Source organism: Panthera pardus, unplaced genomic scaffold, assembly GCF_024362965.1.
Source record: "Panthera pardus isolate Hobbes unplaced genomic scaffold, ASM2436296v1 HiC_scaffold_20, whole genome shotgun sequence".
NCBI lineage: Eukaryota > Metazoa > Chordata > Mammalia > Carnivora > Felidae > Panthera > Panthera pardus.
In genome coordinates this window covers 19,508,802-19,535,090 of record NW_026526766.1, presented here as the reverse complement: position 1 = coordinate 19,535,090, position 26,289 = coordinate 19,508,802, and the positions used below count along the sequence as shown (strand labels likewise).

The window sequence follows — 26,289 nt, the reverse complement described above, 5'->3', positions numbered from 1 at the left end:
GGCAGCGGCAGGTTGGCGGCGGCCCCGACCCGCCCCTCCCCGGGGGGCGGCCGTGACCGCTGAGCCCGCCGGCCCCCACCGGCGCGCGGGAGCGGGAGGCGCCCGCAGAGCCCGAGGGGCCGGCTCAGCCTGGGGAGCGGCGGGCGAGGCGAGAGCCGCACTGGGAGGCGCGCCGCGGCGGCTGCGAGCCCAGGAAAGCCTTCCAGGAGGGGCCGGGCGGCGCCGCCTCCCCGCTCCCCTCCTCCCGCGCCCATCCCCTCCCTCCGCCTCCCCTCCTCCTCCCGCCGCCGCTGCCGCCGCCGCCTCCCTCCCGGATCTGTGCTCCAGTTCAGAGAAAGAAGAAAATGTGTGTGTGTGGCGAGGGGGAGGGCGAGCAGTGAGCAGCCGCTCCGCGCCTGGCAATCGGGGCCGGGGGTGGGCGTCTGGCGGAGGCGGAGCGGAGGCGGAGGCGGCTGAGCGCGCGGCGGGCGAGCCGGCGAGCGGGCTTTGCGCGCGAGCCGGGCGGTGGGCGCGGGCAGGGCCCAGGGCGCCCGGGAGCCGTGTCAAGCGGCAGCGAGGAGCGGGCGCGCCGGGCGCGGGGAGCCGTCGGCGGCCGCTCGCTGCGGGGACGCCCCGGTGGATGTGCTCTCGCCGCCGGGCGCAGGGCTTAGGGGAGCCTCGGCGGCGGCGGCGGCGGCGGCGCGGGGGGCTAGGCGGGCCGCCCGTTCCCGGGGAAGGAGGCGCGGGCGTCTGAGCGAGGCCGGGCGCGGCGGCCTTCCCTCGCGCGCCCCCCGAGCCAGCGCCCGCGGCCGCCTCCCGCGCCCGCCTCGCTCCTCCCGGCGGCCCGAGCCGCCCGCTCCCGCCGCGCCCCCGGCCCACCTGGTGGCCCCGGCCCTGGCCGCGGCCCCCGCGGCCGTTCCCCGAGCTCGTCCCGGACGCGCGCCCGGGCGGCGGGGGCTCGGCGGCCACCGCTGCCTCGGGGGAGCGAGGGCGGGAGGGTGTGTGTGCGCGCGTGTGAGCAGGGGGTGCCGGCGGGGCTGCAGCGGAGGCACTTTGGAAGAATGACTCTGGAGTCCATCATGGCGTGCTGCCTGAGCGAGGAGGCCAAGGAAGCCCGGCGGATCAACGACGAGATCGAGCGGCAGCTCCGCAGGGACAAGCGGGACGCCCGCCGGGAGCTCAAGCTGCTGCTGCTCGGTGAGTACAGCCCGGGGCCGGCTGCCTCGGGCCCTCCCGCCGGGCCTCCGCGGCCCCCGCCCGCCGCCCCCGGCCCCCCGGGTCCGCTGCCCTCCGCGGCCCCCGCCCCCGGGCGCCCGCGGCTCGCCCGGACCCTCGGCGGGCGCGTCCCCGGCCACTACCTGCACCCGCGCGGGCGCGCGCGCAGCACATTCACACACGCGCGCGCGCGCACACACATACAGACGCGCGCGCGCGCACACACACACACACGCACACACACACACGCACGCACGCGCGCAAGCACACACGCGCAGAGGGGTCGGGGCTGCTCCGTCCCGGGCCTCGGCGTGTGCCCCTTGGTATTCCTGAGGGCTGTGCCTCCCGGGAGCGCGTTTCTATGCTGTGCATCTTCTAAATGGCAAATCCCTTCGGGGGAAGATGTGCGGGGGTGGGAAGGTGGGCAGCGGGGTCGAACTTCCAGTGTCTTTGCTTTGGCGCCCCGTGCCGGAGAGGGGAACTGTGGTGTGTGTGTGTGTGTGTGTGTGTGTGCGCGTGCATGCATGTGGCCCGAGGGTGGCGATCCGAGCCGGGGCACACTGGGGGACTGCCTGCGGTAGGGTTGCCTGTGTGCATCCATTTCCAGTGGTGGGGGTCTGGGGGAGTGGTGGTCAGACTCGCGACTGGATTGTCCATGGAGTGATGATGAGGGAGCCTAGTGGTTGGCTCTCTAAAGAAAGGGAGTTTATGTATTTCGGGGGGGGCGGGCAGGCAAGCTCAAATGTGTCACACAAGTGCTGCTGCTCTCTAGCCACCAGACCACCGAAAGGAGGGATCCAGAAGAGTTTCTTGACCAGTGGATGGTGACAGGTTTGTTTTTCGTCAGCACCATTTCTTCCAGTAAAAAAAGGAGGGATACGGAGGGTTGTGCTGTGTGGTTGTTGACAGCGACGGGTTTCTTTTGTTTAATGAGGCAACCCAGATGCAGGCCTGAATTCACAATAGTTACTACTGAAAACCAGTGCAGCCTCTCAGTTACTCTCCCGGAAACAAATAGAAACCTTTTGTTTAAAACGGACAGCATTTTAATATCTTTGGGATCTAGGCTAGAAGGAAAACGGGAAGTGTAGAGCAAAAATTTCCCTTCAGTCTCTAAAACAAACAAACAAACAAACAAACAAACAAACCCAACAACAACCCAACGTTCTGTCTTCACACAAAGTTATCAAGAAAATGCCATTTCTCAAAGAGGAATTCTATTGATTATTATCTTTTAGAGACTGTTCAGAATCAAGGATCAGGGTGCACATAGGAGCCAGCGTGACCTAACTCTGAGCTATGGTGGTAGGAAGAATAAACAGCTTTGCAGTAACAGGCCTGAAAAATGCCTGCACTTGTGTTCAAGATATTTGCGTGTATAATACATGTTCCTCAGACAGGTCTGGAAGAAAGAAAAATTGTGTTGTCAATTCAGATTGAAGAAGCATGCGTTTTCTTTCTTGAGCATTCCATCTCCTGGTTCAAGGAACCAGTTGCCTTTGGGACTGAACTGCTTGGGTACTGGATCACTTACAAGAGGGAACAAAATATAATCATTACAGACAGTTACAAATGGTTAATTTACATGTCATGCTTTATGTCTTGAAACCAGATTAGATAAATGTATACTTGTTTGTAAAGAACAGAAGGCAGAGCATTGGATAAAAGAGGTGGGCTTTAGGGAATGAAGCCAGGGGAGTGGAAAACTGCATTTGGAATATTAAGATTAAAAAAAATGTTTTTTTTTTCTTCTCATTTTGGGCTACTTCTAATGGCTGAATAATGTGTGATTGAATATGTTGCAAATGCTCAAGATTGGGAAAAATAGGGGAAGAGAAATACACATAGAGTGTACAAGTGCACGATTAAGGGAAAAAGCATGTGTTTTAGAGAGACTTCAGAATGGATTTTCTTTTGCCCTGTTTACAGTCTTTGTTTATGTTTAGCTGTGAATACAGCATTTGAGATCTCTCAAGCCATCCCTATTTCCTGAAATGTGACAGCTCTAGGTGCCAGCAGCTGGAATTAGAACGCAGGGGGTTTGTCTGTTGGAAGGCCTAGGTTAGAATATCTAGGAGGAAGACTTTGAGGGAAATACACATATACGGACATAATTACATACTGTGTATTGAAATAACATATGATGTTTTAAAAATGCACTTGGAGATAATTTTATGAGAAAAAAATTAACAGTTTTCCTATTAAAGTGGTAGTAATGGGGAACTCGGTCTCTTTTTAGATATTTGAGTAGGATTTAATACAGCCTTGTGCCAGCCCCCAAGTATGGCCTATCAGAAGGAGTGGAAAATCTGACATTAATTTAGCACCTACATTCATTAGTAACATTCAAAAATTGTACAACTTTTTGTTAGGAACATGATCCCTAGGCATCACATACTATTTCTTACAGCTTTGTGATCTAGATATGTTGCTTTTGTAGCGGAAGGAGTGTGATACCTACACTATTTCTACAGTAAATACTCTCTCCTAAATGTAGGGGTGTGTGTATGTGTGTGTGTTGTGTGTGTGGGCTTCTGATTTCACAGTTTTTTGAGTCCAGGAGGAAGATAATGGTTGACTTGAACCAGATATCTGGGAGGGCTTCTGTTTGAGGAGCTGCTCTTGGATCAGCTGCTTTGATAAGTTCACTGAAGCTTCCTTTTCCTACCTGTGCAAAGGAGGCTATGGGTTTTATCCTTACACAGTTTAAAGATTTACTGATGTTTTAACTACCTTATTTAAATCGAGGGTTCATTCTTATATTTAAGTGACATTCAGTATAAGGTTATTGTCAAAGTAAATTTTAGTTTAAGACATGACACCATTTTAGTGGAAATGGATTTATTTGGCAGGTGATCTTTGCATTGTTCACATAATTATTTTATGTGTTAGCATAAAGAATTAGAAAGGGAACTGCCTAGATGAAAGTATAGCAGTAAAATTGGAATCGTTTTTGATACTTACACAGCAATTATGACAATGTATTTTCCAATTCTGTACTAATATATTTTGGTTTTTTATTCTTTTTTAAATGAACTCAGAAACTTACCACCATAAAACACCATATTTAGTTCTGAATTGTTGTTTTCTTTACCATATTCTTTCTCTGAATTTATTTAAATAAGTATTTTCCTTGCCAGCTCAAAGAAAAGTTGCATATATACGTATATATGTAAGAGAACATTTTAACTTGGTTGAAGTTTTATGTGCTTTGTAGGTATAAAGTATATTGTATTTCCTCTAATTGATCAATCTTAATACTAACTAAATATTTATTTAAATAAATTTTTGTAACGTTTATTTATTTTTGAGAGACAGAGAACAAGCAGGGGAGGGGCAGAGAGAGAGGGAGACTCAGAATCTGAAGCAGGCTCCAGGCTCTGAGCTGTGAGCATAGACCCTAATGAGAGGCTCGAACACATGAACTGTGAGATCATGACCTGAGCCAAAGTTGGATGCTTTGGTGTGCCCAACTGAGCTACCCAGGCTCCCCTAAATATTTCTATTTGTAGTACATAGGTCACACTATTGAATATTAATGTGTCTTTAAGTCTGTGTATAACAAATGGCTTTGAATCCCTGCATTCAGTCACAGATATTCATGCAGAAAATTTTTTTAGTTCCTTGAAAATATCTTTTCCCTCTTAAATCTGTTCTTACTTTACATGTTTTTAAAATCTTTACTCTTTAGATCTTAATCATCAAATGGGAAGATTTAGCAAACCTTTTTAATTGATTGAGTTCCACCTATTGAAAATAGGCAGAGTTTAGGCCAGTCTTACATGGAAGAATGTATGTTCTTTATCTTCTAACTGAATTACATATATGATTGTAGATTTTCTTCCTCTTCTAGGCCAGTAGCTTATGAGGTTAGGGATTGTGTCTGTACTGCTCACTGTGATAGTCCAACTTCTAGCACAATACCTAACTCACAGAATGCTCTCAATAAATGTTTGTTGAGTGAGTACATTTATTTATGACCCCCCACCCCCCGACAAATTAGGAGCATAAAGTAATGAATAAATAATGGAAACACAGGGATATGTAATGCTTTTAATCTGTGGCAGATAAAATCATGATCTTTAAAAAATTGAATGTAACTCTTTGAGCCTGTTGGATGTAAGTGCATTCCAGGATAGAAAGTGTTAATGTAAGTTGTTACATCACACATTGAACCAGTGTATTACAGTTCTGTGCTGGATGAATTTGGGAATGGTAACAGTCATGCTTAAAGTATGAAAGTTTAAAAGAAAAAAAAAGAAACCATTCGATATCTTGCTTACTTTTTATCGTGTAGAAGCTGTCATCTTCTGGTCATACACTTTCTCCATGATATACTCAACAGAGTGAATTTTAAATTCTCCAGCATACAGGTGGCAGTTGCACAGATTTTTATGATTTATCTGTACAGTTAAATGAGAACCACAATGATTAAATACAGAGTTTTAAGAGTTGCAGATGGAGGGCGCCTGGGGGGCTCAGTGGGTTAAGCATCTGACTCTTGATTTCGGCTCAGGTCATAATCTTACAGTTTATGTGTTCAAGCCCCATGTCAGGCTCTGTGCTGACAGTGTGGAGCCTGCTAGGGACTTTCTCTCTCTCTCTCTCTGTCTCTGTCTCTCTGCGCCCCTCCCCCATGCACTTGTGCTCTCTCAGAAAATCAATAAAGTTAAAAAGATGGACAAACATGAAAAAAATTAAAAAAGAATGGCAGATGGAATATTTTTAATTGAGAGGTATATATTTGTACTGAAAACTGTGCAGTTACAGAGCAAGAAGGCTGGGAATTGCCTGGCAGATTGTGGCTGTGGATAAAAGCGCCTGCCCCACGACCCCTCTGTAGAGTTCACTGGAGAAGAATGGGGATGTTGATGGTCTGAGTTAACCTAGAAGTTAGTGGCTGTCTAGGACGGCCCTTCAGAACCAGGGAAGGCAAGGATCCCTGTGCGCAGCCCTAACGACAGCATCTCCCTGGAAATACCAAACGATGGTGTTCATGAGGCTGCTTTAAAACCAACCAGTTTTATTTTTGTTACTCTTTTGGCTTCCAAGTGTTAAATATGTTTCTAAATGTCAGGATTTATTTGGATGCATTTCCTCTTTTTCTTTTCTGGTTTTTTGTTTTTGTTGTTGTTGTTTGAAACACGGGACTTATAGTTTCTCTCCGAAGGGTGGAGTGTTAGCATCCCTCATAAGAATCGGAATTGTAGCTCTGACTACAGCAAAGCCTTCAGAGTAAGATTTTTGCTTTGAGCCACGTAGATCCATTGTCTAGATCTGCCGTGGAACTCATCCTTCTGCTTACATGTCATTTCTTCCTATGGGAGCTTTGGCACATGTTAAAACCATGCTGAACAGTGAAGTTATCCCCTATACATCGATTCAGATTTTTTAGGTAAATTTAGAAAGGAGAACCAGAAGAATAATTTAGTGGCCATTTTGTTTATTACAAATAAATTTGATAGCCTCCTCATTAAAAAACAACAACAATAACAACAGCAACACATGTTAAAACCATGCTGAACAGTGAAGTTATCCCCTATATATTGATTCAGATTTTTTTAGGTAAATTTAGAAAGGAGAACCAGAAGAATAATTTAGTGGCCATTTTGTTTATTACAAATAAATTTGATAGCCTCCTTCTCATTAAAAAACAACAACAATAACAACAGCAACACAGCTCCACTTTATAGGAGATGGTTTATATTCGATTTTGTAGGTGCCTATTCAATATAGTCATGATTTTTATTACAGATGAATTTTTAAGGACCTGAAACAGCTTTCACAGTTGTGTGGCTGCGTGCTATGCTAAACTTAGCAGAAAAAAGGAACAGATTTTTCTTCATGATCCAGGCAAACTTACACTTGAGAAGAAATGAACTAGATTTTCCAAGGATGATTTTGATTCCAGCATTCATGTTAATTTTTCTTTAAGGGGAGGTTATTAGTTCTGTTGACATTAATGGAAATGTTGATTGGGTGTTGTAGAGGAAAAGCAGGGAACTCAAATGGTACATCTTGGGAGAGAGAAGCCATTTTAAGAAGGTTAGGATTGCTTTCTTCCTAAGGAGGTAGAGGGAGGGAGCCTGTTTGCTCCACACACTGTTTTGGCTTGAGGGAAATACAAGTATTTGTAGCAACAAATTTAAAGTCTAATTTCCTTGTTTCAGCTGGGAGGGTGATGACATTTTTCAAAAGGAAACTGGTATCATGGCTTTTAAGCAATGTTAAGATCTTTGCAGAATTCATCCTAGGGAAGTGTGAAATAGCAATAGAAGGTAAAAAGTGTGATTGCTGGTAATTAAATCTGTGGCAATAACTGACTTCAGTAAACAGTGAATGTTTTCTCCTGTGCTGCCGAATGGAGTAACATTGAAGACAGAGCTGTTCTCAGACCCAAACACTGTTTTACGTGAACAGCTGTTACTAATAAAATGATAGGAAGTTGTTCCACGATCACCTTTGATTTGTAATGTTACCGATATGTAAAAATCTGTCTGATTTCTCATCTATCATGCAGTAAAAAGAAAAAAAATGACCTAACCATGCTGTTGGAAATGAGTTCCTAAATTCTAGGTGGTTGGCCATGGATCTGGACTTGACAAACAAAAATATCCGTATTTTGATGCTGAGAACCAAAATCTGAATTCACGGACTAGCTCTGGGGTTGACCTTTATACCTAGCAATAATTTCTGAGATCAGAGCAGAATATTTTGTTAAAAGACTTCATGGTTAAATTTAAAGAACAAAATTCGTGTGATTTAAAAATAAAGTTAAGAACATACTTCAAATTCATTTATTCCACAAACACTTGTCAGTTATTGGAAAATAAACACTTCCTCCAATTTTTTTTTTTTAAATCAGGCATATCTTATGAAAGAACAGCTGCATAGAGAATGCTGGTCAAATGAGCAAGTATTAAGCCCCTCATTGATGCAAAATAATGTGCTGTGTGAGATACTCCTTATTTCTTACTTGCCAGCAACGAAGACTACAAGTACTTTTCACAGTTTTGCTGTTTCCCAGTAGATGCCCTCAGACAGACATGTCCTTCTGAGTTTTATCCTTCCTGGCATTGGCTTTTCTATTGGCTCTTAATACAAAGAAGAAACCAAAATAATCTCAAGGCCATTGTACAAGCTTCCCGGGGATTACACAACTGGAGAAAGCAGATGATCTTGAGAATTACTTCCTAGGAGCGTATCGGCAAGAATGCCTTCAACCATGAGAAGTCATTACTGACCGACCACTTGCCCTGAGCACTAACTGGGTTGGAAGCTCCTTGAGGCCAAAGATGGCGGCTTTGGTCTTGTTTGGTTTTGTTTTGTTTTGTTTTTTGTATCCCAGCATAGACAAAGCCTTGCTCGGTTCACAGTGATTCTGTTGTCAGTAACTGGGGGCTTGTGGGCACAGAAGGGTGGGCAGCTGGATTCTCCAAAGAAAGGGCAATCAGAGGACATGAATGTACACTTCTTGCTTCCGTCTAACGTGCATCATCCACATGTTCTCCATTTGCCACACTCCTCTTTGCCGTTTCGTGGGCCACCTGGGGCACGGTGAAAGCAGTTGGGTTTTAACAACGGAATAGTCTTTGTCTCCCGGTCCTGCTTCTCATTCATTGTCTAGCGGGAGTGATTCAGTTGAGCGTTCTCATATTGTTTCAGCCTGAAAAGCCAATAGAAGCGTATGCGGCAGTTTGAATGGAAAACTGTTACACAGGTCCTTTGAAATTTACAAATTCCATGCACCTTTATTACAGGATTAATTTTGGATCGTGAGCAGTTGGACTACTTAAGAAACAAAGTAGTTGTTTCAAGGAAGTGCCGAATAGATTGTGGTGCGGTCGGGAACAGGAATGTCATTAATGCCATTGTATTCCTGAAACCTCACAGAAAGGAACAATAATTGATCCACAGAAAGAGCGAGAGTGAGACTTTTTGGCTCTGTTGCAGGAAGTGAATAGTGATGTTTAGAAACACAGTCATGCATAATTCTAAAATAGCCTTGAGTTTTTTCCCTTTAGAGAACTGAAATCATGTATTAATTGCCTCTTCCTGGAATTTGACTTTTTTTTTGATCACCACCAGTTGTTAAAAAATCAAGAGTTTTTCTCTTGCTTTTTTACATTTTCAAGACTCTGATGAAATCTTTATCTTTATTGTTTCTTCCCTACCTTTCTTTTTGCTGTTAGGGCAAGCAGGGTGATTGCTGGCATCTTCTGTATACTTCCTGGTGACTGCAACTAAAGATCAGCACTTTGGGGCACCTGGGTGGCTCAGTCGGCTAAGCGTTCTACTTCGGCTCAGGTCATGATCTCATGGTTGGTGGGTTCCAGCCCTGTGTCGGGCTCAGTGCTGACAGCTCGGAGCTTGGAGCCTGCTTAGGATTCTGTGTCTCCCTCTGTCTCTTCCCCTTGTTTGCTCACACTCTGTTTCTCTCTCTCTCTCTCTCTCTCTCTCTCTCTCTCAAAAGCAAACATTTAAAAAAATAAGACAAGCATTTGAGTGGCTTACCCGCCCGTTATTCCAGCTGTTTGCTACAGCCCCCTTCTGTGCAAACACCGCCCATTCATTTACCCTTTCATCCCAGTGCCCTTTGGTGCCAGGAGGGGTTTCTTAGACTCCCTGGCACGCACATTTCTTTAAGATTTAGGGAACTTCCAACTTGGTGCTTCCTTCAAACATGTGGCTGTGAGCTGGTGAGGGGAAGTTGGGTGCTTTACTACACTAAAAGGGCACTTGTGAATGTGCTTGTAGGAGATAATTAACTCTCTTTAGCAACACTTGAGTCCCCGGAACAAAATACATTGTTACTGAACAAAATGTAGAATTCTCCTTCCTTTTCCAGAGGGCAGGGACTGGAGACTGGTTCACGATTCCCAGCAGAGAGTGAGTGAGCCAGTGCTGGATAATCTATCACACCCCACTGGGTTTCAAAATAGGATGCCGTGCGTTTGCTAGAAAGGAGGACGGTGCGTGTAGGCCTGTGTGGAGTAAGAGCGAATCTTCCCCATTTTCATGATGTGAGCATTCTCATCTCCGTACCTAGAGAGCCTTAAAGCCCCTCTAATTGTATTTGTGTACAGATGGGGGGGGTGGGTAGCATCAGCAGAGGCCTTTGCTTTTGTTATACCCAGTCAGCCTGAGCATGTTTTGGGGTTTGTTTTTTTAAGGCAAAGACACAGTGTTAGTTTCTGACCCTCTGAGCGGATATTTTAGGACCTCCCCTTTCCAGAGCGGCTTCATTATACTACACGTTCTTTCTGCAGATGGTAAGTGCAGTTTTCCTCTTGTCCTAAAGAGCTGACCCATTTCCTGTGACTTGTTCTAATAATACAGGATGACTTTAATTCTTGTTCCTAGTTTGCCCTTAAAAGAATGCCAGGGTACTTGCTACGGATTTAACTCTTGTCTTTCTAACACTCGTGATATTTTTTTGAGAATTGGTCAAGCACACAGAAGCAGTAGCAGGCGCTGTGGAAGTTTATTTGGGTAAATAAATACCCCCCCCCCCCCCCCCCCACACACACATTGGTTTAGTTTCGTGTGTTTTTTCTAAAACCTGTAACTAAAGGGAGGTCAAGCGGTCGGTCCTGCCCTATATCTCTTTGAACTATTGTGAAGGTGTTTCTTCAGGGAACAGGATTTGTTCCTGGACTGTTTCTACAGAGACCTGTAGAATGAAGACATTGGACCGAACCTCACGGCTGTCTGAACGTTGAAACTTGCTCTGCTTCCCCGTCTGCGGCTCTGGCCTCTTGGCCACCTTCTGCCCAGGCTCATCCCTGGGGATGAGGGGCCCCGAGCCCCAGCCCTCTGCAGTGGTGACAGGCCCTCCGGGAGGCATCGGCAGGTCTGGTGGACTCCTGGCTGCCCTCACCGTCCTCTCCTTCCCTTCTGGAAGACACCTTGAGCACCCTGCGGGAGGCTCGGCGGCTCCGGGGAAGAGTGAGGAGGCATCAGCGAGTCTGGCCAGAGCGGCCCCCATGCCGCCTGGCACGCCGCTGATAGTTTCACTGCCTTCACAGGGAATGGTATCAAAAGCCTCCTGTCATATCAGCATGGGTCTCTTGCTTCCTGCAGGAAGGGCGATATCCTGGCAGGCGCAGGGGTGGAGCCTGCGGACCAGGCAGCGTTCAAGGGCTGCCCTGCTCAGGCCCCTGCCCCGGAGCTTTCGTGGGTACCCTTAGACCGCTGTCTTTGGCCCACTGCTACTAGTTTTTTCCCCTTCATTGGGCTTTTTAAGCATTGCTTTCCATTTGCTTGCAGAGAACCTGCTGCCCAAGCCTGTGTCTGCCATTTTCAGTGAGAGCGGGTCGGTCATCTGAGTCTGGGCTCCAGGAGTGCCTCACACCTTGGTGGAGCACATTTGGGGGACTGCTGTGTATTGGGAGCCGGTAGACTCCTTTTCTAGCACCTTCCAGGGGAGATTTAGAATCATCCCAGGAACGGAGCATTTGTGTCCATTTCTTCTTACATTCCTGTGCCCATCTTTTTTTTTTTTTCACGGGGCCTTTATTGAAATCAGAAAATTTCAATTTTTCTGGACTGTTTTTCTGAACTGCCCTTAGTTGTCATGACCATGTTCAGAGAAACTTCAAGGAGGCGACTTCCTGTGTCTCTTGTCTGCATTCTGGAGATCGGGCTCTGTGACCAAAGAAAGAACAGCTAGACTCACAGCCTAGGTCTGCAGAAGAGCCCAATTCCCCTGGAGGTGCCCGGCAGGGGTCTGGCACTCGTCGACCCCTGCTTTCCTCCCGGCCGCAGCCTCTTCCTCATTATCTTGTCAGCTTGATTTTGGATATGGAGTTGGACAGGTGCAGGGGAAAAGGAGAGCAGTCACAGGTGAAGGAGAGTAATGGGAGTCTGGCGGGGCTTGGCTGGACAGAGGCTGTTGTTCCCTGGAGGGGTGGTGCGGTCGTGTCTTCGCTAGACTCTGGAGGAAGGAAAGGAGAAGAATAGAGAGGTGCTCTGTGCGTTGGCCTGTGGTTGGAAAGAGCCAGGCCAATGCAGCTTCTCTTACGAGCTCCACTGCCCCCTTGCATTTCCTCATCTGGTCACGTCTCCTGTGCCCTTGCTTCCCCGATCCCAGATTGGGAGAGGAGCAAGGGCAGCAGTCTGCTTGTGTGGGAGGTGCTCTTGTTGCATGCGTCCTCCCCTGACCTTTTACCCCCACAGATGGTTAAATAGACCAGGCACAAAACTCATGTCAAGCAGTGTCCTGAGAAAAACCATTCACACATAAAAAAGAAAATGTGCACCATGATTCGTGTGTGTGTGTGTGTGTGTGTGTGTGTATTTAACCTGGCAGCTGCTTAACGTGACAGAAATGCATCTCTTACTGTATTGAGAACTCTGCTAATCTGGCGATGGGTTATTAGAATGTCTCTTGAGAGATCCTCGTGCAGGAAATCTGCTTTCACCTGGCTTGCTTCTCCTACAATAGAGCACCTGTCAGTTGCCCAAGGCAATAAGTAGATACATAGTAGCCTGAGATAGTCTTGCCAAAGTGGATTCACACTCACTGTGGAGGTATGTAATACATGGAAGTAATCTTGTAATTTTAGCTGATCAAGGCACCTGCCAATTGATTGTGTTCTCTTAGGAGCTGTTCACATTCTGGGGCTATTACATCCAAGCCCAGGGAGTAGATTACTCAATAAGCCCTGAAGCCTGTTTCCATTTATGACCAGCATTTGAAATGGGGTGCTTTTGTTCATGATAGAATCGAGTTATGAGGATTTCTTGACTCGAAAATGTAGGCAAATATATATTGAATAATTTGAATAATTTGAGAACAGAAGTAGGAAGAGCGGAAACAAAAGATACTTGAAATCAACCCCTATTTTCATTACCAATCGATTCCTAATGGGTCAAGGACTAACACTTTGCCAAGCTATCGGATCCTCTTGGAGCCAACTCAGATAGGACACAGATTGTGGAGATGGACGGTCCTTGCTGTGGTCCAGACTAATAAATGGCATGTCCTCTGCACCTCCTATATTATGTGTTGGGTCACCACCTGAGATGTTATCCAGAGCACATTAGAAATGACTAAAACATTTTGGGCACATACTAGTCTCTTGTAACGTCGAGTCCCCAAAGTTTCCCATGTTCTGTGAGAGAATATACCTATATGTTGCTTGATTAGTTTCTGATAAGCAATTTGTATTTCCCTACGCATACAGTTCTTGACAAAAGGTTGCATTTTAATGGGCGAAATCATAGGACTTCATTAATAGTATTGCTTAGGAAATCTTGATTCCAAATATATTTTCATGAAAATCACCAGCTGTGTCCTTTGAGAAACCCATTTGCTATAAGGGCTTTCCACTCCAGGCCATGCTTATTGTGGGAACAGAGATTCTTGTCTAAGGTTTTTCTAAATCCCTAGAGTCTATCTGTGAATTGCTACTCAAATTACAGTGTATCCTTCCCAGAATTAATTAATGCATATGCATCCCAGTGTATTGAATCATGTGGCCACACAATGATTTTTTTTTCTATTAAATACATTCTCTCTTTATATAATCTATCTTCAGACAGCATGCTATTGCCTGAGTTTATATTGTATTTTAGTCTCTTTTTGGAGCAAAATAAGAGCACTTGAGATAGTTATCCTTTGGTGGTATGATTGTCTTCTAAAATAGTAAAGTTTAATGATGAGAAGAACTGTCGTATTTAATAGAGTTTGAGTCAAGAAGTGTTTATTTCCTTCCAGTTAAGAATTTTCTTATATTCTTAAGAAATACATTATTTTGTTTTCACATTGCCCTTCAAAAGAATGAGTCCGTTCTATGTGAATAACTTTTTTTTAAAGGGTGTTAACCTTTTTTGAAGTATAGTTGATACACAATGTTACATTAGTTTCAGGTGTACAATGTTATTATGTTTCATTGTTCAGTGATTTTGAAATCTTATAAATAATGGAATCGTTTCTTTACACAAAGTTTGAAATTTAAAAAAAATTTATTCATGAACTTATTCGGAGTGTACTAACTTAAACATGATTTGTGTGAGTGTGTGTTCCTTTCTAGTCTGTTTTATTTTTATATGTGTCTTGCTCAGGTGTAATCATACTGTGTAATAATATAACATTGTGTTGTAAGCATTTTCTATATGACTGTATAGACTTCATATTAATATTTAGAATTTAGAATTGCTGTATAATATTCTTTTAGAGGATACATATTAATTTGCTTGCTTACTCTCATTTTTTTGGACACCTAGATTTCTCTCAATGTTACTGTTTTGAAAATAATGCTGTGATGGAGTTAGCATTTTTTAAACACACACATGCTTTTAGAATAGATTAATAGAAATGTTAATTCTAGGTCTGAGGTTATGAAAAATTTTATGACTTGATTGCACACACCTAAGACACATTTTGAAGTGATTGTATGCAATTTGCAATATCATGAGCAATATTATGAGAGTATTAATGAGTTAACAGGCAAAAAAAAAAAGGTATGTGATTTTAAAATTTGCATTTATTTGATCACTAGTGAGAATGATCATTTGCCCATGTGTTTCTAGTTGAACTTATTATTTTGTAAGTTGTCTCCTTATTTCCTTTGTCTGTTTATGAGTTCTGAACATGCATATGAAGTTTGCCATTTTCATATTTACTGTAAATAACTTAACCCCAGTGTTTTGTTTTTCTTTGTCTTTGTTTTGAACTGTTTAATACAGAAGTTTTTAATTATTTTGAAGCCAAATATGTTGATCTTTTTCTATTCTGTTTTGAAATAAAGGTCTGATTCTGGTTTAGATACTCCATGAAAGTCAGATTTACTGTTGTTATAGGTGAAACTAGGTTGAATGTAGTGTTTCCATATCACTGTTGTATGATTCTTTTTCTTCCAAAATGGAAGTGAAATACATACACATGGAAGTTCATACTGTTAGAGATGATATAACATAAGTTCTTCTGTATGTAATTGGTTTTTTCATCCAGTAATACGGAATGGATATCTTGCCCTGTTAATATAAAGCTTTTACATCACATTTATGCTTGTTAGTGCGACAGTGTATTTTTTTTTTAATTGTAGTTGCAGCGTATTTTCAGTCTTGACAGTGGTGTGCCGCAGTTAGCTTGTATCTACTCATGAAAGTTTGACACATTTCTTCTGGATTCTCTGTTCAGTGACTTCACTTGGACAGCTTGAAATCAGCCAAGATGTGGAGTATTTACATCACAGAAGTTGGCAGGTGCTACCAATCAGGGCTTTCCCCTCCCACTGGGAGAACTTGTTAAATATTAACCAGCACGTTTACTGGCACTAATACCTGACCTCTACCTACTGATGGATAATTAGTTAGATTCCATTTGAAAAAGTTATAGTTAATGCTGCAGTGAATATTGCAGGGGATCCATTTTGTACCCTTGTACAATTGACCCTTTAGCAGATAAGTTCCTCAGAGTTAGGTCATCAGCCAAATGACAGACTTACTTTAAATTTTGGTACACATCACCACTTTATCTTTCAGATAGGTGGTATTAATTTACTTCACCACCTCTAATGTGTGTTAGTGACTATTTTGACAACGTGATAGGTAAAAACAAACAAACCCAAAAATGTATTTTTTGCATTTTTATTGGATAAATTTCTATTCATTTCTGTTTTTATAATTTTCGTTTCTATACTGCCTATTTACAAAAATAACTAACACATACCTCAGTTTATGATTTAGTTAGGTTTTTGTCACTTTTTACTTCCATTTTATTAACCAATATTTCTAGAAAATTGACCATTTCATCTGCAGAAGGATGGAGTGAGTGCTCTAGGATAAATGTGCCCAAGGGGAAAAGAAAATAGAACTGATAAGATTATAGGACAGGTTTGGCCATGTGCAAAATTGTACTGACACAGATGTTTTTGATGGTGATTTTTTTTTTTTCCGGTTTCTTGTGCTTTTACTTTTAAGAAACTTGCTAAATCCAAGGTCTCAAAGATTTACTTTCATGTTTTCTTCTAAGGATTTTGTAGATTCAGGTCTTATATGTAAGTCTCTCATGCAGTTTGAGGTGCTTTTTGTATATGGTGTGAGGTTGGGTTCTGACTTCATTTTTTTTTTACAAGTGGATATCTAGTTGTCCAAGTACCATTTATTGAAAGGACATATTCTTTCCCCGTTGTGGGGTCTTAGCACCCTTGTTATTTATTCTTGCCTTATCTTTATTATTTTATTTCTTGAAATATCTCTAGGTTTATTTAGTTTTACTTTTTGTATTTTCTTGAGTTAAAATTGTTTGATTATTTTAGTATTTTCTAGGTTTGAATTAGAAGTGTGTAAAACTTTGAATTTTTCTACTTGTTTCTATGTAGTGTTGATACTATTCTTTTACAGACATTTTAAAATTATGGTTTTGATTTTTATCTTTGAACCAGGGTTGTTGAAGATAGTTTAAAATTTCTAAATGTTTATGATTTTTGTTATTTCTAGTCTTACATCATTTTGATAGGAGAATATGGTCTGTACTGTTTTTCCTTTCCTTTTTTTTTTTTAAATTCTATTTATTTATTTTGAGAGAGACAGAGACAGTGCAAGTGGGGGAGGAGCAGAGAGAGAGGGAGACAAAGAATCAAAAGCAGGCTCCAGACTTTGAGCTGTCAGCACAGAGCTTGACACGGGGCTCAAACCCATGAACTGCAAGATCATGACCTGAGCCAAAGTTGGACGCTCAAATGACTGAGCCACCCAGGTGCCCCTGCTTTTTTTTTTTTTTTTAAGATTTTATTTTTAAGAAATCTCTACACCCAGCATGGGACTGGAACTCTTAACCCAAGATCAAGAGTCGTATGCTTGACCAACTGAGCCAGCGAGGCATCCATTTTTACTTTTTTGGAATGGTAGTCTGATATATAGTCAGTTTTTGTTTTATGAATACATAAAGTGTGCATGTGTGTGTGTATAATAAAACATAAGATTGTGAGTGCTATTTAATTTTGTTGCTTGTATTTGTAGTGAATCTCCTTGTTTATATTGTGAACCAACCAAGTACTGAGAATTGAGCTGAGGCCTTCCATTACTCTAATGTTTATGACAATTTCTTGTATTTCCAGAGATTTTTGTTTTGTATATGTAAGTATTCTGTTTTCAGGTGCCTTAAAAATGTCCTTGAGAATTAAGCTTGCATTGTATAGCATTACTTTTTGAAATAAATCAATTCTTTTGCATCTTGAATTCAACTTTGTTGGGATTCGTATGGGTCTTTTGTTTTCATTTGCTTGGTCTGTTTCTCCATTTATTTTCAACTATTCTTTAAAAAATTTTTTTTAATGTTTATTTGTTTTTGAGAGAGAGACAGAGTGCAAGTGGGGGAGGGACAGAGAGAGAGGGAGACACAGAATCCAAAGCAGGCTCCAGGCTCTGAGCTGTCAGCACAGAGCCCAACGTGGGGCTCGAACTCATGAACTGCGAGATCATGACCTGAGCCCAAGTCGGACGCTTAACTGACTGAGCCACTCAGGTGCCCCTGTTTTCAACTACTCTTAATCTTTTTGTTGCTCCTCTGAGAGGTTTTGTTGGTTTTTGTTTTACCCCCAGTTTGAGACTCTTCTTGCTTCAGTAGATGAGTTCATTCAACGTACACGTGTGGATATTATATAGATACAGTTGTTTTTTTTTTGCATCTGATTTCTGTCTTCTGACTCTTCTATTGATTTCTGGCAGTTCTCTTCCTCTTTCCATTTGCCCCGCCTTCCTGCTTTCCCTTCTTTGTTATTTGGTTTGTATTGGGTTTCTTGTTTTGTTTCCCACCTCAAATAATTTGAAAGGTACATAGTCTGTTTTTAATTTTACTTTGCCCTTCTCCCCCCAACTCTCCCCACCCTCCCGCCTCCATGAACAATGGAGCAAAATTTGTTCACCTATTAGCAGGGGTTGAGAAACGTTTAATGGGTAAAGTGTGAGATAGTAAATATTTTTGGCTCTGTAGGCCATATGATCTCTGTTGCAGCTACTCAACTCTGTCATAAACTTTGTTAGTGAATGGGTACAGCTGTGTTCAAATGAAACTTTTTTTTTTTTTTTTTTTTTACAAAAATAGGCAGCAAGCCAGATTTGGCACTATGGCTATCATTTACCAATCCCTCATCTGTATTGCATCCATTCTCGGCTTTACTGGTGTGTAATTTGCATGTTCTGAATTTTTCTTACTCCTATTATAGACAAGTTAATGATACCAGACTTAAGAGGGTTCTCTAAATCTTAATGCTTAGTAATACTCTTTACACATTTTATTTTATATGTATTTTACTTTTCTGTCTTCCCTGAGACAACACTGAATGTATCAAATGATAAAAGTCTTTTTAAAAAAAATGTTTGTTTATTTTTGAGAGAAAGAGAGAAACAGAGCGTGAGCAGGGGAGGGGCAGAGAAAAAGAGGGAGACACAGAATCCGAAGCAGGCTCCAGGCTCCAAGCTGTCAGCAAAGAGCCTGACACGGGGCTCGAACCCACAAACCGTTGAGCTCATGACCTGAGCCAAAGTCCGCCATTTAACCTACTGAGCCACCCAGGCACCCCATCAAATGATAAAAGTCTTATAAGAACAACATAAAGTAATCTGTGGCTAAGGACATTTTTCTGAAGGTTTGTGTCTGTCCCTGTAATTTTATTGATGGTCACTGAAAGGCTAAACATCAATAGAGAAAACTGAAACTTTCTTAATTTGAGTGTAAAAAGGATATTTGCGTCAGTTGGAGTGAGAGGTGTACCTCGTATTCAAGATACATTCAGGATCGTTTCCATGCTCTTTTTTTTTTTTTTTAAATCTACATCTTGTGTATTTTGGTCTTCCCCTTGATCACAGCTTCCTGACTTCAGATTCAGTAGATCTGCTCTCTTCCCCTGAAGTGGTTTTTCTTCTGCTTCTTTTACTCCTCCTCTCACTCCTTCTGTTCACTTCCACCAGCATAGAGTTAACGTTTGATCTTGCAGCCGATGGGAACATTAACATTTCACAAATGATTCTGGAATTCTGCAAAGTTCATACACAGAGTTAATTTATTTTTGCGCTTTCTAAAACTCTTAATCCTTTGATTTCATATTCAGTGCCTGGGATGATCACAGGGAATCATTTCTAGTTAAGCCTAAAGAAACCCATCAAAGTATTTTGTTATGTATTGCTTATTTGTTATTCAGCATTCATTCACAAATTTTAGTATTTATATATGTTTGTGTCTGTAATTAAAACTACATATTTAGCATTAGTTCTGTATTTACATAAATGCTCATCACCAGATATTTCTTCTTTCAATTTCTTTAATCATACGCTTTTATTTATTTTCATTCACTTATGAGTTGGCTGGATGTTGCTTTCAGATAGATGTTTTGTGAAGGGTCCACGGATAATGTGTTTATTTTTCCTGTGTATTTGAGAATGCCTTTCTGTGGGATTCACACGTTAATGACGGCTTGCATGGACACGGCATTCTTGGACTCTGCGCCTTTTCCGCCCACATTGCTTGCTACATGATACATGTTGCTCCATTGTTTTCTGACATCTAAATTTGATGAGAAGTCTGCAGTCAGCCAGAATGGTTTTTTCTTTGTGATTTGCCTTTTCTATCTGGCTGTCTCTTTCTTTCTTTAACATGCAACTTTAATAACGTCACCAGGCTTTTGCCTCAGTGTTTTATATTCTTTATTATTTATCCTGAAGCACTGTGAACCCATTCCATCTGTATCTTAATCCTTTCATTTCGAAGATTTTCCCCAATTTGCCATTGGGTTATTTTCTGTGTTCCGCAGGAATTGTTTTCCTCTTTGGTCACACCACGTCTTCATGTATTGGACTTCTGTTTTTCCTCTACCAAAGTTGTCAACTTGCGTCTGATTGCTTCATTTCTCCATTCTTTTCCTTGTGTGATTTGCTCCGATAGCTTTCCTGCAATGCTGACTTGCCCGTGGTTGCTGACTTGCCCGGGGTTGGCACATAGCTGGAATGACAGGAGTTCTGCTATACGATTTTTTCTTAATTTTTTTTTAACATTTATTTATTTTTGAGAGACACAGAGAGATAGAGCACAAGCAGGGGAGGAGCAGAGAGAGAGGGAGACACAGAATCCGAAGCAGGCTCCAGGCCCCGAGCTGCCAGCACAGAGCCTGACGCGGGGCTGGAACTCAAGGACCGCGAGACCACGACCTGAGCCGAAGTAGTCGGCCACTCAACCGACTGAGCCACCCAGGTGCCCCTGCTATACGATTTTTATTCCTCGACTTCATTTTTAAGTTCTGCAGTATCCTGCTTTTCTCCTTACTTCCTCCCTTAGCTCTGGCAGTTTTCTTCCGACCTTATTTCATGTTTTAATAACCTGTGTCAAACAGCTCACATTTTCTTAAGTATTCTTGATAGTACAGAACCGTTATACATTGTTTTTTTCCTTTCCTTCTGTTTCCTAGAGTAAATCTTGCAGAGCGTTGTCTGCATTTTCCTTTCTCGCGTGCTCTGCGCCTTGTCCTCTTCCGAGTGTTTCACATTTTGTCTGGCCCTACCGTTGGTCCAAAAATAGTGTGGGTGGAATCTCATTGACTTCCTTCCCTATTTGTCTTGGGTCGGTTCATGTCCTTCCCTTAGCACTTGAGCCGGAGGGCTGGCCGATGATGGTATATATTGTTTTTAGTGCCTCTCTGGCCAGAGTAGGGCAGTATGGGAGGCTCCGTGCCAGTGGACAGCCTCAGTCTGTGAGCTTTGCTGCTGCTCAGTTTCATTGTATTTTACGTCCGGGCCCACTTGTTCCTCCTCTTTTGGGCGAGCCAGCCTCTTTGGTGAGAAATCCTTCCGGAGAGTGCCTTGTCGTTGATGGCTTTCAGGTTCTGTGCGTCCCTGTGGGTATATTTCCTTGAGGCCACTTCGTAAAGTAGGAGTGCTTTCCGCCCTCAACCCTGCCTGCTCAGAGGAAACACGGGGGTGGGCTGCTCAACACTCCCCCCTTAGCTCCTCCACAGCTCGTAGAGGCAGGAAGGTGAGTTTCAGTAAGGACTTACTTACCCTTCCAAGTCAGGGGATGTCAGGAGTCTTTCAGAACCTTTGCCACTTGCTTCCTTCAGCTCTGCGCTATTTCACAAGCCTAAGAGGCGTGCATATTCCCAGCAGGCTCTATTTGGTCCGTTTGTATTGCTTCTGATGGATAAGTCCTTTGCTATTTTAAAGACTTTTTTAATGTTTATTTTTGAGAGAGAGAGAGAGAGTACGAGCCAGAGTGGGGTAGAGAGAGAGAGGGAGACACAGAATCTGAAGCAGGCTCCAGGCTTTGAGCTGTCAGCACAGAAGCCAACGCGGGGCTCGAACTCGTGAACTGCGAGATCATGACCTGAGCTGAAGTCGGATGCTTAACTGACTCAGCCACCCAGGCGCCCCCAGTCCTTTACTAATTAATTTATTAATGCAGATGAGGTTTTTCTCTGCTTTTCTTCTTTTCCTACATTTTGAGGGGTAGAAAGGAAGTTATTGTTTTTTAGAGCCCTTTGCTTTTTTTCCAGGAAGTCCGCCTATGAGTCTTGATGACTGTAATGAACACATGTGAAGTTTTTCATGGAGAGTTACAATTGTAGAATCTCACTGAAGGATGTGTTTTAAAGTCCAAGCTTGTACCCCATATTTGAGTCACCTCTGTAATGTCCCCCAATTTCTCGTTAGCTTGTATTCAGTAGTGGCCACATCATTCCCCGAGAGGAATTAATTCTTGGGTGATTCTTGTTTGTGAGGAAATTTTTGTCTATTGGACTTTAGTCTGTCCTGAAACTCATCCTGGGTTCGTTCTTTGGGGACATTGGGACTCTGGAACCCACTGGAACACATCTGCTCCTCCAAATAATTGAGGTTGGCCTCATGACACTCCTAGGCCTCGCTTTCTTCTTTATGCGAAATATGAGGCGTGCTTTCCATCGTTTCTCAAAAGGCAGGGATGAAATCTTGTCCTGTGTCATCTTAGGTGTTTTCTTTTTGGGAAAGTAAATAATGGAACCCAGCACTTGAGGTACAGTTATGAGGTCAGAGTATTTGGGTATCTTTTCTGAAACTGACGTATACGTGACTCTGAAACCTTTGTCTTTTGTCTAAGTCATCCGAAGAAATACAGAAATTTTGAGTGCAGAGGGCTTCTGTACCTTGTTTGTTCTTTATTATTTTTTCAATACAATCCCACCTTACCAGTCCCATTTTGACCTGTGGTCATCTATGATCTGCATACAGTCCCTGCATTTTTTCATTTCTCTCTGTCATGCATTTGCACGGATTTTTTTCCATCTCGGTTACTGAGGGTACTTATTCCTATTGAATTTCATTTTTATTCTGTGGGAACATCCTTTCAAGGTCGAGATCATTTAAACTTTTTTTTTCCCCCCACATCTAGCATTTGTAATCCAACCCAGTTCATTCTCAGGGGATAATAGATGAACCTATTAGAGAAAGATTCATAAAGAATCACATCAGGAAAAAGAAGCGTTTTTGTTAATACTGTCAGTAAAGACATGGGATGTATTAGATTTCAGGACAGATCCCCACAGTCTGTCGTTCAGTATGAATCTCCGATTGATTCCAAGTGTGTAACTTCGCTGTTTACTTACCTAAAAGATATCTAAAGCCAAAAATCCAGTACTTGAATTTGGCCTCATATTTAGTTTGTGTCGATATAAAAGAGAACAGGGAAATCAAGAGAAGATACAATACACCCGCTTTTCCTTCCTCATCTGTGGCCTGGTCTCCCGTCATAGAAGGAAATCAGGTTGCTTAAGTGGGCCTCTCACTAGCACCCCTAACATTATACACAGTAGGTGGTCTGTGTTAATCACTCCTTATTACATCCTGAAGTTTGGGTTGCAACCATATTGTAATGTCCCTTGTCATTAAGGAAGGAAGGAGCATTTTTTGATTGCTTGTCCTGTGTGAGTTCAAATTTCCATGTAGAAGGAAAAATATTTTTGGAGAAGCGAATTTTATTTGCTACCTATTCGCTTCCCAGCCAAATTGGCTTAGTCTCTCCTTTTCCTCTCTGTAAGGCAAGTGTTTCTTTGAGAGAGAAAGCCAACTTAGAATTCTGTAAACTTTATTTTACAGAGTTTAACATTGTGCTCACATTTTTCACAATGACATTACATTTTTTTGTTTAGGAAATTCAATAGTTCAGTGGAGGTTTGTTTTTTTTTTTTTAAGTCTACCTGATTATTTAATGTAAATAAACTCTGCTCTTCCAGTTGGATGGTGGGGATCATGATGGGATGGCAGTTAGTAAATCTGTTTCTTGGGCAAAGGATTGAGACGGGATCTTGTTCTCCCTTGTCCCTGATGCTTGGTTGACTCTAGCTTATGCCCACGGGGCTGTCATCCGTGGGTAGAAGGCCCTTCTTCACAGTGGGTGCGTATTGAGTTCAGGACAGTGGTCAGCCCAGGATACTTCTTTTTTCTAGAACTTGTAACCACAGAGGTGGCTTTGTGAAGATTGGGGCATGTCAGCTTTAGAGGGCAGCGCATTCTCCCAGTCCTTGTGTATGTGTGCTGGGTCCTCAGGCGTCTCAAACACTTCAGCGTCATTGTTTTGAGCCTGACCTTATTGGAAAGGTGGGCTTGACACTGCTTGTAAGAGCCTGTCGGGAGTAAGTTAGTTTCCTCATTAATTTGGTAACATACCACAATGACTTCTATTCTAGCCCCAGTTATTATAGCTTGTCGAAACGCCCCAGGTCATTTTTGTTTCCTTCTGTCACCCATGGGAATTATTCTAAAACAATTTTTGGCCTTTACACCAGTGTTTTAAAAATGGTTCTCTATCTGGATTCGTAACAGGGCACAGTGTCCTAAATCCTAAATCCTAAATCGTGTTACAGGTAACACGATATTATATGCCTTTCTGGAAACTTCAGCCTTGGAAGCCAAACTGAGTTTTCAAAAATGCACTGGCTGCGTATGGATAAGTCATGGCCACGTTCCCAGTTGTGTGGAATCTCGCCAGGTAATGATTGCATGTGGAAGTATCCCTGATTTACCAAAGTGCTGTTTCAGGAGCTGCCCTCATCGCAAGTGTGTGCCTTATGTAATCTCAGTGGTCAAGATTCGTTTTCAGGAAAAAATGTGGTTGTGCTGACATTTACTTGAAGCAAATGAAGTGTAGTTCATATCTGTTGAAATTGAAATTAATAATACATGAGTGCTTTTCCCGACCCTCATTGTGTGTTCTTGCATATAAATTTTTAGAACTCATGGTAAATCAGATGGGGCAGAGGCTGTTTGATTCCCCCCCCGCCCCCGTCTTCTCTGTTTTCCAGTGCGTGGCTTGCTTGAACAAGGGAGTGCAGTGAATAAATTTATCAGCATCAGAATCTGTATTGACACAATTATATTTCTTGTATTAAAAATAAAACATTTTGGTCTAAAGGTTTCCATTTTCGTAAGTATCCTTTGTTTGCAAAAGAAAACCATCTTCTGGATCGCTCTTGACCATGCTCCCAAGTGTTCTTTTCCAGCTGAAAATGAGTTAAGGGACAAGTGTTCACACTGGGTCTTTTTATATTGGCAAGTGTTTCCCCCTCTGATTGTTCCTTTCCTCATAGTCCCTGGATGATGAATAAGTTAGAAGAAAACTTCACTTATCTTGAAACCATAAAAACTTTGTGTACCAGTGCTTTTTAGGTACACAATGCAGTCTGGCCAGCCTCTGTGTGTAAAATCTCCTTACTGCTTAGCAGGGGCAGTCTGCACTGGCTGAGTGCTTTGGCAAAGCCAGACAGTCTAGGTTGCAAAGAACGCTCGGCCCCTCTCACATTTTCACGAGGAGTAACATCCTCGCACGCAGGGCCGCACCTCAGTAGCAAAGAACTGAAATTTGCTCCTAGGCCAAGAAATGCAGCCAGTCACCTGGTGTCGTCTTTACCCCATGCAGCCAAGGCGGTATCTCTGACCTTAAGAAAATTGTGCATTAGGTTGCAAAATCTTCTCCTGAGTTAGAAGGGAAGTCTCCAAGCTGACTTTGTTACTTTTAATAGTTTCCCATTCCCACACGTAGGTAGCCACCACTACGTCCTTCATAACTTTGCAGTAAGCTTACAAAAGGCTTTTTTTTTTTTTTTTTTTTTTTTCAAAAGGCCGTACTAATTAGATACATGCAGATAAGGCGGGGGAGCACTAGTAGGTTTATTCCTTATTGTGTGGTAGGGTTTGTTTTTTCTTTTCTGATTTTTTTTGGTGTGTGTTTAAAAGCCAACTTTTTTGTGTGTTTGAGGGGAAAGTTGGGGAGGAGGAGGAGGAGGAGGAGGAAGGGGAAACAGGCAATTTTGTTTTTTTTTTCCTGGTTGGTTCCATATCTCAGTGTAAAAGACAGTCCTAATGAATTGGGATCTTGTGGGACAGGAGCTATATATTTCTTTTTTTATTGACATAATTGCAGCCAGATGGAAATGTGTAATTACATTTCTTATTATACATATATGATGGATTTGTTTTATGTCTTCCTGCTTTCTGAAGTTAGCCAACAGGTTAGAGCACATTTTTCCCAATAGAACTGGGATATGTACCTACATCCTTGTATTTAACTTGACCAACCTCCCTAGAATACCTCTTTATGGCAGTTTGCGTCTGGTTAAATAGGGCTTTAAGTCAGTAGTCTGATTAGAATTAGAATGTGTTGCAACCCTGAGCAGGGAGGAGTTAACACAGCAGGTCCGACTGCTCTTCTTAGAAAGGTCGGCTTGCAGGATTTGCCATTGGTGGGTGGCTGGGAACTTGGGTTTCTAGAGAGTTCCTACCACTGTCAGAACTGATGAGAGTGCCTCATGGCACCTAAACCTGCTTTCCTTTTGGGAGTCTGGAATTTCGGCAGGTGCTAGGCAGACTGCCTACTTGACTGACCCCCGATAAAAATCCCGGACTTGGAGACTCAGGTGGCTTCCTTGGAAGACAGCGTTTCACATGTGTTGTCACAGCTTGTTGCCAGGAGAATTAAGTGCATCCTGTGGGACTCTACCGGGAAAGGTCCCTCGGAAGCCTATGCCTGGCTTCTTCCAGACTCGCCCCATCAGCCTCTTCCCGTTGCAAATTTTGCTTTGTTGTAATAATCACAGCCTGAGGACAACTGTATGCCGAGTCCTAGGAGGC

The 26,289-nt window shown here is 42.9% G+C and overlaps 1 protein-coding gene across 3 annotated transcripts in view; it reads left to right on the top strand.

The window, feature by feature from the left end:
* The first annotated feature begins 1,015 nt into the window (after positions 1–1,015).
* Positions 1,016–26,289, top strand: part of LOC109275364 (guanine nucleotide-binding protein G(q) subunit alpha) — a 315,365-nt gene continuing 290,091 nt past the window's right edge. Inside the window, exon 1 of one of the 3 annotated variants that reach the window (XM_019463549.2) lies at positions 1,016–1,176. In XM_019463549.2, the coding sequence (XP_019319094.1) occupies positions 1,041–1,176 (136 nt within the window). In that variant the 5' untranslated portion in view covers positions 1,016–1,040. Of the gene's footprint in view, positions 1,177–1,503; positions 1,599–2,000; positions 2,026–26,289 lie in introns of those variants that run through there. The other 2 variants (XM_019463550.2, XM_019463551.2) reach the window with 2 other exon arrangements.